The 16,601-nt window shown below is 41.6% G+C and overlaps 1 protein-coding gene across 1 annotated transcript in view; it reads right to left on the reverse strand.

Annotated features, from left to right (window-relative positions):
- Positions 1 to 650: 650 nt before the first annotated feature.
- Positions 651 to 16,601, reverse strand: part of PRELID2 (PRELI domain containing 2) — an 82,282-nt gene continuing 66,331 nt past the window's right edge. Inside the window, exons 6-7 of the mRNA XM_056124826.1 lie at positions 7,320 to 7,389; positions 651 to 3,141 (exon numbers count right to left, since the gene is read on the reverse strand). Coding sequence (XP_055980801.1) covers positions 7,330 to 7,389 — 60 coding nt within the window. The 3' untranslated portion in view covers positions 651 to 3,141; positions 7,320 to 7,329. The remainder of the gene's footprint in view (positions 3,142 to 7,319; positions 7,390 to 16,601) is intronic.

Genomic DNA, 16,601 nt, shown 5'->3' on the forward strand with positions numbered 1-16,601 from the left:
AAAGCACCTCAATCATGCAGGGTTAGCTTAAGTCAGCTTCTCGCTGCATAAAATCTTAGACTGTGTCCTGGATAATCAACTGGATGGGCCCATCTAGCTGCAAAACCATCTTGAGTGATGAGAAACACAGAAGCTAAAAGCACCTCCCCTGACATAGAATTTCTCACAGTGAGGTCTGTAGAATGACCAAATCTGATGAATTTGTTTGAAAACATAGATCCCAGCTAACAATTCACTAATGAAAGTGGAAAAAGGAGCCTGAGAAGCTAGGACCAGGGTCCCAGAAGTGTCCAGGAATCACATCTGAGGGATTTCTGGTCCAAGTAGAAGGCTGCAGATCACTCCAGTGAATCAACCCTTTGAGATGAGTTTCAGCAGCCCTGGGACTTGGAAGAGATGAAACGGGCCATTCTGAGAGTGAGTCTTTCCAAACTCTGCTCTTCACATGCTTCAGGAGGCTGAGTGCTTGGTGCTGGTATTCCTGCCATTGAACTTGAACCAGAGAATACTGCCACATGGGGATATCTGAGTTTTATCACAAAAAGGACTCTGACAATAAAACATAAATTCTAACAAGACATAGTTAATCTTTAAAAAGAGCCAAAGATTTCTTAGCTACAGAGTTTGAAGAAATAAATATCCATGGGGCCGGGGGGGGGGGGGGGGGGAGTATTAATACTGAGTAAGGAAAAGTGTTTGATGCAATTCCAGAGAATTACTTGGGAATGGAGGAAAACACATTGAAAAGCGTCTTTTAGAAGCAGAACACACACTTTAAGAAGAGGAGAATGAAAATCGATTAAAAATTGGCTGGGATGTTTTAGGCTGGTGCTTAGCTCTGTGAAGGCTGAGAACTACTGGCAAATATGTTTTGTTTGGCCAGCACAATGTTTTAAGCAATTATAAATTCATTGCCAACATGAAAAGGTTGATGAATGTCTCTCCTTTGCAGTACCTTCTTTTACTGGAAAATTGCAAATTAGAATTTTTAAAAAAAAGGCATGTGGCAGTACCAGGCAGAAACTGGGCACCACTGCCTTCCCCTTATGATAATGGCCCCCAGCTCTGCCAGACTTCTGGAGGCATTTGTGCCGGTCACTCCAGCTACTTCTGTGGGCTCCACTTTCTATAACATGCAAATATTGTCACAAAATATCCTTTCTTAACGCAGAGGTGTGAAGAAAGAATTCAGACAGTGACTGGAGAGATAGTACAGTGGGTAAGGCACTTGCCTTGCATAAGGCTGACCTGAGTTTGGTCCCCGGAACCCATGTGGTCCTCTGAGCCCCACCAGAAGTGATCCCTGGGCACAGAGCAAGGAATTTTATCAGCACTCCACTGGATATTACCCCCCAAACAAAAACATTTTAAAAATAATAAATAAGATGATATCTGCAGACCATCTAGAATTTGGGTCTTAATTGTGGGGAAATGTGAAATCTGATTTTCACCTTTGAAAATGTGACTTTCTGGATACTGTTCAAGATGTTCAAGATACTGGCCTGAGACATAACCTGGGTATCAGTATTGTTCCCCAGTTGATCCTAATGGGCAGAGTTAAGAACTCTGGGCAATATAGGATACAAATTGTTAAGCACAAAATATAAGACTGACATCCTCCAAATACAAATTTCTTGTCTCTCATGTCCATGATAATCCATACACTACTTGCTTTTGGAAAATGGCCCTTATTCACAAGGCTACCAAATGCCACTCAGAAGGTGAAAAAGGGGGTCCATGTGTGTTCTGGTTTTCTGGTTCTGGTTTTACCATTCATTTTTCTTCCAACACAGGTGCAAAATTAAACGCTAAAGAAATGAAGGGAAATTATCCTAAGGGAAAAATTCAGGCAGCATAAACAGTTCAAATACAATAAAAGGTTCACTGTAGAAGGATTTTTTAAAATATATGACTGCTTTGAAATTCATCAATGGGATAAGTGGAAAAATTTTAATATTAAAAAAAGAACAATTTTCCTAACACTTTCCAATAATGGCCCAAATTTTATCTTAAGATGAATTCCAAATGTTCTTCAGTATCTTAGCAGTGCACATTTATATCTTGGCTTCTGATCATAAGAAATGCAAACTACTGTCATCTAACTTTGAAACAATAATACTACCTTATATTACATTTGAAAAGCACATTTTCAAAATGGTTCCACATAATAATAATGGCTTCTATTTACTGGACTTCTACAACGCACCCAGCTGTGTGCCAGGCACTTTATACACATGATCTCAAATTAGAACAATAACCTCACAATGTTTATTCCATTGCATTTCCCATTTTATGGCTTCGGGAAATGGGCTTCAGAATGATTAAGAAGTATGTCCTTTCAGAAAGATTTAAAAGATCATTGAGCTGGTGGGAATCAGCACACAGATTCAAATCAAGGTCTGTCTGTTTGACACCCAGATCTGTGATTTTTCACATCAAACATGTATGATCAGCACAACACAGACAGGAAGTTCTTGAGCCCACTTGTCCAGTTCAAAGTACAAATTGTCAGATCTGCTCCACGTCACAGGAGTTGGTAGGAGCCGAATTCTATTTTTGCTTTCCACTCTCCACTCTGTGTTCTCTCAAGAACCCTTGAAGCACGGAGTTGGAACGATAGTACAATGGGTAGGGCACCTGCCCTGCATGTGTCCAACTTGGTTTGATCCTGGGTACCCCATATGGCCCCTGAGCTCTGCCAGGAGTGATCCCTGAGCACAGAGCCAGGAGTAAGCCCTGAGCACTGCTCAGTGTGGCCCCCAAAACAAAACAAAACAAAATTAAAGGCTCCTATCAGCAACGATGCTCGTGATTGAAGAGCACAGTGGGCTGTCCAGGTTTGGTCAACCTGACACTGTCACTGGGAAGTTAGCAGGACATCCTGGAGAAGGGCAGCTTCATCTTGCGTGGGATTTTCCTTTATCTGTAATGCCATGCAATTTCAGCAGGAGGTTCCTGCCCATGAGTGCTGCTACTTGAGGCACGATGCAGAGAGGTTCTCATTTCAGTCCTGGCATAAGGGTCCGTCTTTCCTTTATGCTGCTGACACCATATCTTTAGAGCCGTATTTCCAAAACTGGGTCTATAATGTTTGTGGCGGGGAAGTGATTCTTGAGCCTAAGCAGATAAACCACATGTTCCCTGCAAGAAAAAAAGCAAAGAACTTTATCGCCTAATAAACATGTCTCTTGAACCCATACTTATTTGCCTCTTTTCTGAAACAACTCTTAAAAACTCACTTGAATTCTATCACGATGGATAATTCTTGAAGAAATTGCACTTCTGCTTCCTAATGATATTTGAAGAAAAGCAAGCACCTCATTTTAGTAAGTCCTTTAACCCCGACGAGGTGATTCAAGGAAGAGTTCGGATAGAGCTAAAATGCAAGTCTTAATCATCCCAGCAGAAAGAACTCAGCCATGGTATCAAACCAAGCAAGCCCCATCTCCCAGCAGCCAGCAGCAAGAACAGATGTCAGGGCTATTTGTTTTATTCAAGAATGACAGGAAATCAAAAACCTATCTAATGGATGTGTCAGCAGCAACACCGCAAACATATTGGTTAGTAAGATTTTGCGCCTCTACTTTGACTCAGGACAAAATCCCCTTATAAGTTTTCAAATTTCAAATACCTACTAATCTACTAAAATATACACACCAGTGAGCTCAAGTGAGGAGCATTAATGCATTAATGCCATATACATATGTGTGTGTGTGTGTGTGTGTGTGTGTGTATTCAGCATAGTCACAGTCTGTGTGAATTAAACTGACACCAGGTATATATGAATGACTCAGTGCTATCTCTCTAAGCATATCTGTACCACCCACACAAAATGTTTCTTTAAAACAATGTTTGTGGGGCCAGAGTGGTAATACAGTGGGTAGGGCATTTGCCTTGGGATCAATCCAATCCCTGGGTTCAATCCCTGGCACCCCATGTCATCCCCCAAGTTCACCAAGAGTGATTACTGAGCACAGAGCCAAGAATAATCACCACTGGGTGTGACCCCCAAAACAAAAAAACAGCAACGCCAAAAAGTTAACAACTGCAAGCTTCCAAAGCCGGCGGGTTGTACGAGTATATGCATTGCTTATAGCATATGCCATAGCATGGGACATCATTACCTGCTAAAAAAATACCTATGCATCTTATCAGTATTTTATTGGTACGTTATGATCACCTTCCATTTTTGTACCTTACTACAACATCATCCAACTAGTGACACTGAAGCTAGTGCGGAAACATAAGCTACCACACTATTAACTTTGGAGAAGATGGTATTATGTAAGAGACATATAGTATCTTTGGGCTCCCCGATGTGAATTTAAGAGATTATGTTCTGCTCTAACTCAGCAGACAGAAATGTTTTTCTTAATGGATGAAGGAGTAAATATTTTTGGCTCTGGGGACTGTCCAGTCTGTCATAGCTGGTCCCTCTGCAGTGGAAACTAGTGCAAGCTGGGACACAGGTGTATTCCAATAAACCCATACTCACAAAGCAGGCAGCAAGCTGGATGGTCTTGGCCTGTGGGTTGGAGTTTGCTGAGCCCCGCTCTAGAGACAATTTCACCCCTTTATTTTTATATAGCATTTTACTCCTCAAAATAGCAGTCGATTCAGGCTAGAGAGATAGTACAGGAGGTAAAAACACTTCTCTTGCATGCAGCTGCAGTTGCTATGGCCTGGTTCAAATCCCCAGCACAATGGTTCCGGGGCCTGGAACAGCTCCTGAGCATTGCAGAGTGTGGTCTATCCCACAACCCGCTAATAAATAATATTTAAAAAGTAGAGTACCATACCTACAATTATGCTTCTATTTTCTATGCAACTAATTTTGAAGAAAAAAATTTTAATTCCATGAAAACAAGCACAAAAGTTTGTAAACTCTAAAAATAGTTGAGAAAGGGGTAAAAAGAGAAAGAAAATGAGCTGGCAACCACACTGCAGTAACATAATTCTCTGTCATGTGTCTGGTGGTGCTTATATAATGCTATTTGTCAAATTTAACCAAATTGTATATTTAAAAGTGCCAATTTAGTCATACACAAATAATAATAATATGCAGACTTTGGAGGAAAAAAATAAAGCCTCATTAATAGCATCATGACTTGCAATAATTGTAGATTTAGGTGGTAAGAGAATACACCTCTTATATTTTACCTTTTCTCCTCTGAGAAAACTCATCATAAATTAGGAGTTTGAATGATGTCAACCCTGCAGGAACTCAGTCCCCTTAACTGCAACTGTCCTTCCCTCAACTCCTGATTTCAGCTTCCAGACCTCAACTTTTCACAAAAGGAAGAAGCTGTAAAGTCTTGAGTTCATCATTTACCCCTCAAACACAAACAGAACTGGGTAAAAACAATACATGGGTCATTAAAGGACAGATAATGCTTGCTGAACTCTCTAGTTTTCACTGGCAACACCATCAATCAAATACACAAGTTGATTATTTCAAACATAAGTAGGTGTAAGTCCCTTTGCTTTCTCTCTGGGCAGTTTTCAGCTCCAAGGTGGAGCCCATGAACATTCTAGCAGCACAAAAAAGGCAAACATGAAGAGGCTGTGATGATAAAAATCAGGGGAAAGTCACACAAAGAAAATCAGTCCTCTGATTAAAGTCATTGGAATACAGGGCAACAAGTTCAAAGCCTGAGCGTTTAGTTTCCTCAGTGCCCTTGCGCTAATCTGCTTCCATTCAGAGATAAGGACCCATTTGAAGAAATAGTTCTCCAAAAGTGTTCTCCAAATTGGGGGCAGCAGCTCCCTGGAAACCTATTTTTAAAAAACGAGTTTCTCAGTTCACAGACCTACAAAATCAGTGACATGAAGGTGGATCTGGCCACCAGTCCTCTTGCCATCCCCAATCTGTGTTTAATAAATTTCCCTGATGACTGAGGCTCATACACTGTCATAGTCACAAATTTAAAGTTTGAAAACCAGTATATATTGATAAGGGGGTGGGGATAGCCGTCTTTGGTTCCCACTCTGCAAGGTGAGAGGCAATCTGAAATCGGTGACCCAGGGCATGAGCACTAGAGCTGCATAGAGAATAGCCTGGAAAAGATGTTGCCAAGTTTCTCTAAACAACAGTTCAGAGAAACGAGTGGGCACCATATTTACATTCCATTCCAACACTTTCTGAGCAACTGCTGTGTGCAAAGCAAGTGCTAAATGAAATGATCTTATCTACCAATAAACAAGTCTACCAATGTGTTAACTATATAGAGGCTTAAGTGAACAGAAATGGACGGAAACCTGCAAACAAGCAGAAACGCTTTCTAATTCTCAAATTTACATCCACAGGTTTTGCCAGCACATTGAATGAAGACACTCTTGCACATAAATGTTCCTATGACTTCTTCACATCACAATTGGATCTAGGGTACTTATACCAAAATCATGTGTAGTTCTATGGATTTTAGGCAACATAGGGAAGTTTGGGGTAGTTGTGAATTCAGACATTGTCTGCTTTACTCATAGGTTTCATCTTCTTTAAGATGTTGACAAATATAAGGCCTATAAATTTTATAAGATATGGATCAACTCTACTCATTTATTTTAGGTTATGTTCTCCTTGAAATAACTTTGCATTGCCCCTTTCACTATAAAGACCAATCCATGATGCAGATAATAAATCTTAAGGATAAAATGAACTAGTTCTAAAATCCCCCAGCCATCTACTCATTCAACTGCAAACTCTCCATCACTTTCCCTAAATTAGAGGTGACATGCCCTATCGCTCTTCTATCCTGCTTCTATGGTCGGTGCTGCCAATCAATCAAGGCATGGTTAACAGAACCTGAGGCTTCTTTGCCAAGTCTTAGAATCTTCCACAGCATTTCAGACAACCACTCCCAAAAGGATGAGGAAATATTGATTAATGGGAAAAAATGTATTCACTAGCCAATCAACATGCCCGGCTTTTGTTTTGCTTCCTGCTCCTACACAACTTTCAGGTTCTCTTTTTGATGAGCTTGAAACAGTAAGACTAAGTTTCAGTTAATCCTGAAACTGTCTTTCCTATAAATCTATACCACCTTCAGGGTCAAAATCATAGTGGATTGTGCTGAGTGGTTTAAACAATTTGAATGTAGTTGTAACCCATCACACAGTACAAAACCGCTCTGAAAAATACTAAAGAACCAAGTAAATAAAGGTATTAAACAGGCAAGAAAAGGAATGCAAGCGAGGACACTGTGCATACAACCGGGAAAGGTAAAGCATGAATAGCCCAGGGAGACGGTGCATAATACCAGGCTTAGAAGCATGAAAATAGGGTTGCAGTACATAATTCTGATTTTGCTTTTGGTACTCACTGATAATTCTTTATTCCGCTAAAGGGGCACCACACTGTTCTTTTAGCAGCATCTCCATTATTCTAATTCCCTATGGAGAGAAGAAAGAAAAATCAAAATGCCGTATTTCACGGACAAGCACTTTCACATTTATCAGAACGCTTTCCCTTCGAGGGATCCAAGTCATGGCCATATATTCATTTCAGAAAAGTAAGCGCAGAGCCCTGCCTTGCCTTCTTACAATATTTCACTCAGCAATTCCACATGCATTATCCCCACAGGTGCTGAAAATATTCAGGGAGGGAAGCAAACACAGTTTAGGATCTCCAGTTTTCACAGGAAAAAAACAGCCTGCTAAAGACTTACACCACCATGGAAGGGAATGAAACAATTGTAAAATATGAATAAGTAAATAAAACAAATAAAAGTAAATCAACCAAACTAGAAAAAGAAAAAAGAAAGCTCTAGAGAAGTTATGCGATTTCCTGAAAGTGGTTCAGCTACTAAATGTTACTGTCAGAGCTAGAATAACAGAAATAATTATTACTTGTTAACCACTTTAAAATTGTGCAACACTTGGTGCTGGCCTTCTTCCCCTTCCAGGTCAGTTAACCTGCCAGTATTTGAACCAGGGACTTGGCTTTTGCCGTATAAGCGCCCCAGGCATCCTCTAGGACCCTGGGACAAAAGCAGCCCTGAGCCTCTTCCTCTTCATGTCCAATGCTGTGCCAGTCTTCTTCCCTCCCAGGTCGGTTAACCCACCAATATTCGAACCCGGGACTTGGCTTTCACCATGCAAGCGCCCCAGGCGTCCTCTAGGATCCTGAGACAAAAGTAGCCCTGAGCCTCTTCCTCTTCGTCACCAATGCTGTGCTTGTCTTCTTGCCCTCCCAGCTAGTACCCCCCACACACACCAAGTTGCCGTGGGAGCGTGGCCATTTCGGAAGTGGGCGTGGCTTCTACAGAAGTGGGGGTGGCCTAATTCCAGGCCAGCCAATGTTCATGTAGCTACAGGTAGTTTACTCATACCAAAATAATTAGTGTAACATCTCAGTTCCCATACCTACAAACCAACATTAAGAAACAACACAAATCCCCACCACGTGGGGACAAAAATGAAGAGTCCAGAATCGGGAGAATTAACATTGTCAAAATGGCAATTCTTCCCAAAGCACTGTAGAAATTCAATGTGATCCCTATAACGATGCCCATGACATTCTTAAAAGAAATGGAGCAAACACTCCTGAAATTCATATGGAACAATAAACCCCCATGAACAGCTAAAGCAATTCTTGGGAAAAAGAAAAAGGGAAGAATCAACCTCCCAAACTTCAAACTCTACTACAAAGCAGTAATAATTAAAACAGCATGGTACTGGAACAAAGGCAGAGCTGCAGACCAATGGAACAGGGTTGAATATACTGACATCTCCCCTCAAACATAGGATCATCTAATCTTTGAAAAAGGAGCAAGAAATATGAAGTGGAATAAGGAAAGCAACTTCAACAAATTGTGCTAGCAAAACTGGACAGATACATGCAAAAAAATGGGCTCAGATCTCTGAGTAACACCATGTATAAAAGATCAAAATGGATTAAACACCTCAACATCAGACCGGAATCCATAAGGTACATTGAAGACAAAGTTGGCAAAACCCTCCATGACATTGAAGCTAATGGTATCGTCACAGATGTCACACCACCGGCCGAGCAAGTGAAAACAGAGATAGACAAATGGGACTATCTTAAATTAAGAAGCTTCTGCACCTCAAAAGAAACAGTGACCAAGATACAAAGACAGTCTACACAATGAGAAAGGATAATTACCCAACATACTTCCAACAAGGGGTTGATATTAAGGATATACAAAGTACTGGTTGAAATCCACAAGAAGAAAACATCCAACCCCATCAAAAACTGAGGTGATGAAATGAACAGATACTTTCTCAAAGAGAAATTCGAATGGCAAAAAGGCACATGAGACAATGCTCTACATCATTAATCATCTGGGATATGCAGATCAAAACCACAATGAGATATCATTTCACACCACAGAAACTGGCCCACATCCAAAACAACAAAAGTAACCACTGTTGGCATGGATGTGGTGATAAAGGAACCCTCCTTCACTGATGGTGGGAATGCCAACTGGTTCAGCCTTTTTAGAAAACATTATGGACAATTCTCCAAAATTAGAAATTGAGCTCCCATTTGACCCAGCAATACCACTCCTGGGATTATATCCCAGAGAGGCAAAAAAGTATAGTCGAAGTGACATCTGCACTTGTTTGTTCATTGCAGCACTCTTTACAATAGCCAAAGTCTGGAAAAAACCTGAATGCCCGAGAACAGATGACTGGTTAAAGAAACTTTGGTATGTCTACACAATGGAGTACTATGTAGCTATTAGAAGAGATGAAGTCATGAAATTTATATACAAGTGGTACTACATGGAAAGTATCATGCTAAGAGAAATGAGTGAGAAAGAGAGGGACAGACACAGAAAGATTGCATTCATCAACATAAAGTAACAAAATAGGAGACTAACACCCATGAATAGCCGAGATTAGTACCAGGAGTTTTACTCCATGGCTTGGAGGCCAGCCACACATGCTAGGGGAGAAGGCAGCTCAGATAGAGAAGGGAGCACCAAATAAAGGGTGATGGGAGGATCCTCCCAGGTTGGGAGAAACATGCTGAAAGTAGACTCTAGACCAAACATGATTGCCACTCAATGCCTCTTTTGCAAACCACAGCACCCAAAAGGAGAAAGAGAACAGGGGGGAATGCCCTGCCACAGAGGCAGGGTGGGATGGGAGAATGGGGGGTAGGAGGGATACTGGGATCATTGACGGTGGAAAATGGGCACTGGTGAAGGGGGACGGGTACTTAATCATTGTATAATTTAAACCCAAGCACAAAAATTTGTAAGTCTACAACTGTACCTCATGGTTTGTCAGTAATAAAAATTAAGTTAAAAAAAAGAAACGAAAAGAGTCCAGAAGCCTCAGTAGGTGCTATTCACCTAAAGGACCTCTCTGAGAAAGAATTCGGACATGAAGTCATGAAGATGTTCAATGAACTCAATGAAGTAGTCAGACAGATATCCAGTAACATGACAGAAATAACTGAGAAATTACGGAAGAAATGAAAGCAGATATGTCACGAATAAAAGATTCTGTAGATGAAATGAAAAACTCAGTCTGTGCTCTCAACAGTAGAATGACCACAGCTGAAGACAGAATAAGTGAGCTGGAAGATCAGCTGCACCAAGCCAACAGGCAACAGCAAACAATGGCAAGGGACCTCAAAATAGCTCTAGAGTAGCAAATGATTTCAAGAGGAGCAACATTAGAATCATTGGACTACCAGAAGCTCAGGGAAACAATCCCAATGAAAAAGCCATAGTTAAACAAATCATTGCTGAAAAATTCCCAGAGCTGGACAATACAGCCATTTGGACTCAAGGAGCCCGAAGGATGCCAGCTAAAAGAGACCCTAACAAAAACACTCCAAGACATATCATAGTTAGAATGATCGATGCCACGGATACTGCACACAATACTGCAAGCAGCAGAGTCAAAGAAGGAAATCACATACAAAGGAGCACCCTTTAGATTCACAGCAGACATATCAGAGGAAACCCTCTAAGCCCGAAGGCAATGATGGGATATAGTGAAAAAACTCACTGAAATGAATGCTTCACCAAGAATACTCCATCTGGCTAAACTCTCACTCAAACTGGAAGGAACAGTACACTATTTTTTAGATAAACAGCAGCACAGAAACTTCACCGACTCAAAACCAAACAACAGACTTATATAGTAAAGCTGCAGGCTATAAAATCAATATCCAAAAGTCCATGGCTTTCCTATTCGCAAATAGTGAGAGAGAACAAAGTTACATGAAAAAACAATCCCGTTCACAATTGTGCCCCAGAAAATCAAATACCTAGGAATTAGCTTAACTAATGAAGTAAAGAACTTGTACAAAGAAATAAAAGAGGACAAGAGAAAATGGAAAGATACCCCCTGCTCACGGATCGGGAGAATTAACATTGTCAAAATGGCAATGCTTCCCAAAGCATTGTACAAATTCAATGCGATATCTATAACGATACCCATGACATTCTTCAAAGAAATGGAGCAGACACTCCTGAAATTCATATGGAACAATAAGCCCCCATGATTCTCAAAAAATTAGAAATTGAGCTCCCATTTGACCCAGCAATACCACTCCTGGGAATATATCCCAGAGAGGCAAACAAGCATAGTCGAAGTGACATCTGCACTTGTTTGTTCATTGCAGCACTCTTTACAATAGCCAAAGTCTGGAAAAAACCTGAATGCCCGAGAACAGATGACTGGTTAAAGAAACCTTGGTATGTCTACACAATGGAGTACTATGTAGCTGTTAGAAAAGATGAAGTCATGAAATTTACATACAAGTGGTACTACATGGAAAGTAGCATGCTAAGTGAAATGAGTCAGAAAGAGAGGAACAGACATAGAAAGATTGCATTCATCTGGGGAACATAAAGTGACAAAATAGGAGACTAACACCCAAGAATAGCCAAGTTAGGTACCAGGAGGTTCACTCCATGGCTTGGAGGCCAGCCACACATGCTAGGGGTAAAAGCAGCTCAGATAGAGAAGGGAGCACCTAATAAAGGGTGTTGGGAGGATCCTCCCAGGATGGGAGATGCATGCTGAAGGTAGACTACAGACTGAACATGATTGCCACTCAATGCCTCTTTTGCAAACCACAGCACCCAAAAGGAGAAAGAGAACAGGGGGGAATGCCCTGCCACAGAGGCAGGGTGGGATGGGAAGGTGGAGGGTGGGAGGGATACTGGGATCATTGACGGTGGAGAATGGACACTGGTGGAGGGATGGGTACTCGTACATTGTATAACTGAAACCCAAGCACAAAAATATGTAAGTCAACAACTGTACCTCATGGTGTTTCATTAATAAAAATTTAAAATAATAAAATAAAATTGTGCAATGCTCATTGTTCTGGCTTTTATGTGCGTTAGACTGAGCAGTGGGTGCTGGGTGTGTGAAGTTTGTTGCATTCCTTATCTGCCTACCATGTGGGATGCTGCTGGTACCAGGCAGCTCCTGCCCCAGACTTAATCTCTCTACTCTGGTGATTGGGGCACTCCAGGATGTATAGGCACCTGAACTTTGATTCTCACATCAGCCCAGAAGGGCTTCCATCACAACAGCTGCTCGTGGATTCAGCAAGACTTCCCTTGTAACTGCATCAAGTCTGGACGTCATCTGCCTAGTACTGCTCCCTTGCTCCTTCCCAAGAGCAAGTCCTTTCCAGTAGTACCCTGCATGCCAATGGCTGACTCCAAGTCTGTCCTAACGGTGGTTAGGCCCAAGAGTCTGACCTTGGTCTGACCTTGGTGTCTTTGTTCTGTTCTCGCCCCCATGTTACTGATGAGGATACAGAAATTTGAAGGGCTATAAGTAATTTGCCCCAGTATGCTTTTTTTTTTAATTTTAGCAATAAGGCTAAGTAGAAGATACAGACCTTCTACTCTGATTTCAGAGCACCCCTTAACCTCATAGTACCCCCTCCATGACATACCAACCAATATGTCTACCCACCCTGTCCGGTCAAATTCTATCCTGGAGGAAAGAGGCAAAGGCAGAAATTCCCACTTTCCTCCTTTAAAGAAAAATTCCATCAGCCAGAGAATAAATGTTTGGAAGGAAAGGCAGTAACAGGATGTACTTAAGATCTTCAAGGAGTCAGGCTGGTGGGGCATGTGAAGCAGCACATATTCACAAGGCATGGACAGCAATTTAGAGAGAAGAATGTGGCCAAAGCTGAGAGAGAAGAGTGGGAGAGGCTCTTGCTTTGGAGGAGGCCAGTCCCAATTCAATCCCTGCTCTGCATACAGACCCCTGAGATCCAGATGAATTCACTTGCGAGCACAGAGCAGGAATGTCCCAGGAACACTGCGGCGTGTGGTCCCAACAAGCCCCCTAAATACCGTCTTCTAGAATCGTTTTACTCAATAAAACACCAGCCGTTCGGTTCTGCACTTTTAATAAGCACCCCAGTGACTACAATTATAGGGCAAGACTAGGAATCAATGATCAGGCTAAAAGGAGAAGGAATTCCCACTCAGGGTCTCTATTAGCCTGCGCATGGAGAGTACCCACGAGTATCTCAAGAGAAAAGAGTCCAAATTTATTTTGCACCAAAGAATACTGAGCAAAGTTAAACATTCCTTGAGAGTTTGGAAGAATTTGAAGAATCGGACTCAGACTCCAGAGTCTGTGTTGCTGTCACCACAAATACCATGGTTCGTTTACAAGGAAAACGGACCAATCAAGACAGAGCCTTTCACCACCAGTCAGCAGAAACATTCTGCCAGGGTGTGAAAAAGCTATTGCTGTTTAACAAACACCTGGTATGCCTGGGTGAAATTTTCATTTTAAAATATTCTACTTGAAAATGAATATACTGAATACTATTATAAAGAATGGTTTTTATTTCTACCTTAGCAGTCCATGAAATAATTCTACTATTTCCACCAGACACAACAGATGTAAAAAACACTCGAAAACCACTGAATTAAAAGATCTTACAAAAGCTGGAGCAATAGAACAGTGGATAGGGCATTTGACTCGCTCACGGTCGACCCGGGTTCAATTCCTCCATCCCTCTTGGAGAGCCTGGCAAGCTACCGAGAGTATCCCACCCACACGGCAGAGCCTGGCAATCTCCCTGTGGCGTATTCGATATGTTAAAAACAGTAACAAGTCTCACAATAGAGATGTTACTGGTGCCCACTAAAGCAAATCGATGAACAATGGGAGGACAGTGCCGTGTCCTGCTACAGAAGCCCATGGAGTAGTGAGTGTATTCTTCTAAAGAACAGGCGGCAGAGAGGGAAGGCAATGATGGAAGCACCAGTGGATAAATTTTACCTAATCTTACCCCTTATGTGTACTCATTCCTGCTCCCATTCATTCAACAACAGAGCCCATTCACAAATATTTATTATATACTTGCTCTGCCCACTGGAGGTACTATAGTGAACAAACATGTCAGAGTCCCAGCACTCAAAAACTTACAGATGACGAGAAGCAGAACAAACCACTGGCAAATGTGGTACTCTGCCATACGAACTGAATTTGGCTTAAAGGCAATTAAATCTCAGCAGATTCAGAAAAAGCTTCTTAAATTCTTTTAGCTGCCAAAAAGCTTTTAGATGCGGGGAGGGGAGGAATGTCAGGAAGGGGGCTCTTCCCAGAGAAAACTTTTTCTACCGTAAATACTGACAGACATGGCAAAATAAACATATTTGCCCTTCTCCACTGGGGCTAGAGCGATAGCACAGCAGGTAGGGCATTTGCCTTGCACACGGCAACCTGGCCGACTCGAGTTCAATTCCTCCACCCCTCTCAGAAAGCCCAGCAGCTACTGAAAGTATCTCGCCCGCACTGCAAAGCCTAGCAAGCTACCTGTGACATATTCAATATGCCAAACACAGTAACAACAAGTCTCATGATGGAGACATTACTGGGCCCACTCGAGCAAATCGATGAACAACGGGAGGACAGTGCTACAGTGCATCTTGCTATGAAGGGGAACATCGGTTTAAAGATACTTTCTCTGCTCATCTTCTTTTTGTTTGTTTCTCTTCGACGGCCACACCCAGGGCTTGCTCCTGGTTCTGTGCTGCAGGATCACTCCTGGTGGGCTTGGGGGACCATATGAGATGCTAGAGATGGAACCTGGGCTGGCTACATGTAAGGCAAACACCCTAACCCTTACTGTACTATCTTCCTGTCTTACTAGGAATTGTCTTCCTAACCACTGAAGTTCCCAAATCCAGCGCCCTTCTCCTTGGCTCAGAATGGTACATAATCCTCAACAGCCTAGACATCTGTCTTTGAGTCTCAAATTTATTTATGGGGCCCCCAAATGCATGTAATCATACCTGATTAACATCGATGATGTTAATCTATCAACTTTTGTGTGGCCAAGAATTGGACCTAGGGCCTCATTCATGTAAGGCAAATGTCCTACTGGTGAGTCACAATCTCATTTCTGTTAATATAATTACTAATCCATTCAAAAAACCTACAAGGGAAAAACAGGCTTTTTGTTGCATGTGTACTGCAGGGAAAAGGGCGGGGGAGATGCCTCCTCAGTGGCAACTAATAAATTTCCCCTTCTCAACTTCTGGTTTGTTGTTTTTATAAACCTCTGAACAACAATTAAATGTTCTCCTATTTTCAGGAAGGAGAAGAACATCTACAGTGTTCATTCTGTTTCGAGCTGCATCTCGCCGAGTGGGAACATAAATCTAGAAGATATTTCTTTAAAACCTTCCTTAGGAAGTGAGTGCTGCTGAGGTCCCCATCCGTCTAAATTAAGAACGCCACCACTTACTGTACTGAACGCTAATTGACATAAGTGAAGACTCCATGGTTTGCCTTGGGAACTGAAAGACATTATTTATTGAATCAATTATGTCCATGATGTGACAGTTGATTTTTCTTTCCCTCTTTCCCCCCCTCTCATACCATTTTAGTTTTTTTAAGCAGAATCTTTAGAAATAGAAGGCAGATAAAGGGGGCAGAGTGAGAGGCCTAGAAAATAAATTTAAAACAACCCCTCCCTCTAAAAAACACCCCAACAGGATACTAAGTCCTGCTCTGTTGGATAAAGAATGAACAAATTCAAGCCCAATAGACAGAGAGAGTCATTTCAAAAGAAGTTTTGATGCTTAAACCTCAACCTACAGAACAGAAGGTCTGAGGGGGCTAAATTGATACCACTTACCATACAGTGATGCCTTGAAAGGCAGAACAAACATTAAGTGGATCCACCTTTAAAGACAGGGCTTAAAAGCTTTTGGGATGACAAGCCATAAACCAACCTGATTTTATTATTTAATTTCCCCCTGAGAAATTTTTCTCACTCCAACAATGTGAGCTCTTCCTCTTTGCCAGTGCATAAATCAGTGAGAGGGTAGATTCAGGGACATTTCCTGCTAGCAGGCACATCTGTTTGTCATAACACCTAACTTCTGGTAAACACTCAACATGAAATGTTATTCTTTATTAACATCTCCTTCATGATCACCTGTAAAGTAAGCATCACTGGTCAACATGTATCCTCTAGAAGAACTGTGACTAATACATAACAGACAGAGAGCAACTGTCCAGTGAATGAATGAATGAACTGGTTTATCAATGAAGCAATCAATGATTATCTTACACATCTACCCCAGTATAAAGTAAGGTGTTTCAAAGCAGAAAACAGGAGC

This window comes from Sorex fumeus, unplaced genomic scaffold (assembly GCF_029834395.1).
Source record: "Sorex fumeus unplaced genomic scaffold, SorFum_2.1 ptg000051l, whole genome shotgun sequence".
In the NCBI taxonomy this organism is placed as follows: domain Eukaryota; kingdom Metazoa; phylum Chordata; class Mammalia; order Eulipotyphla; family Soricidae; genus Sorex; species Sorex fumeus.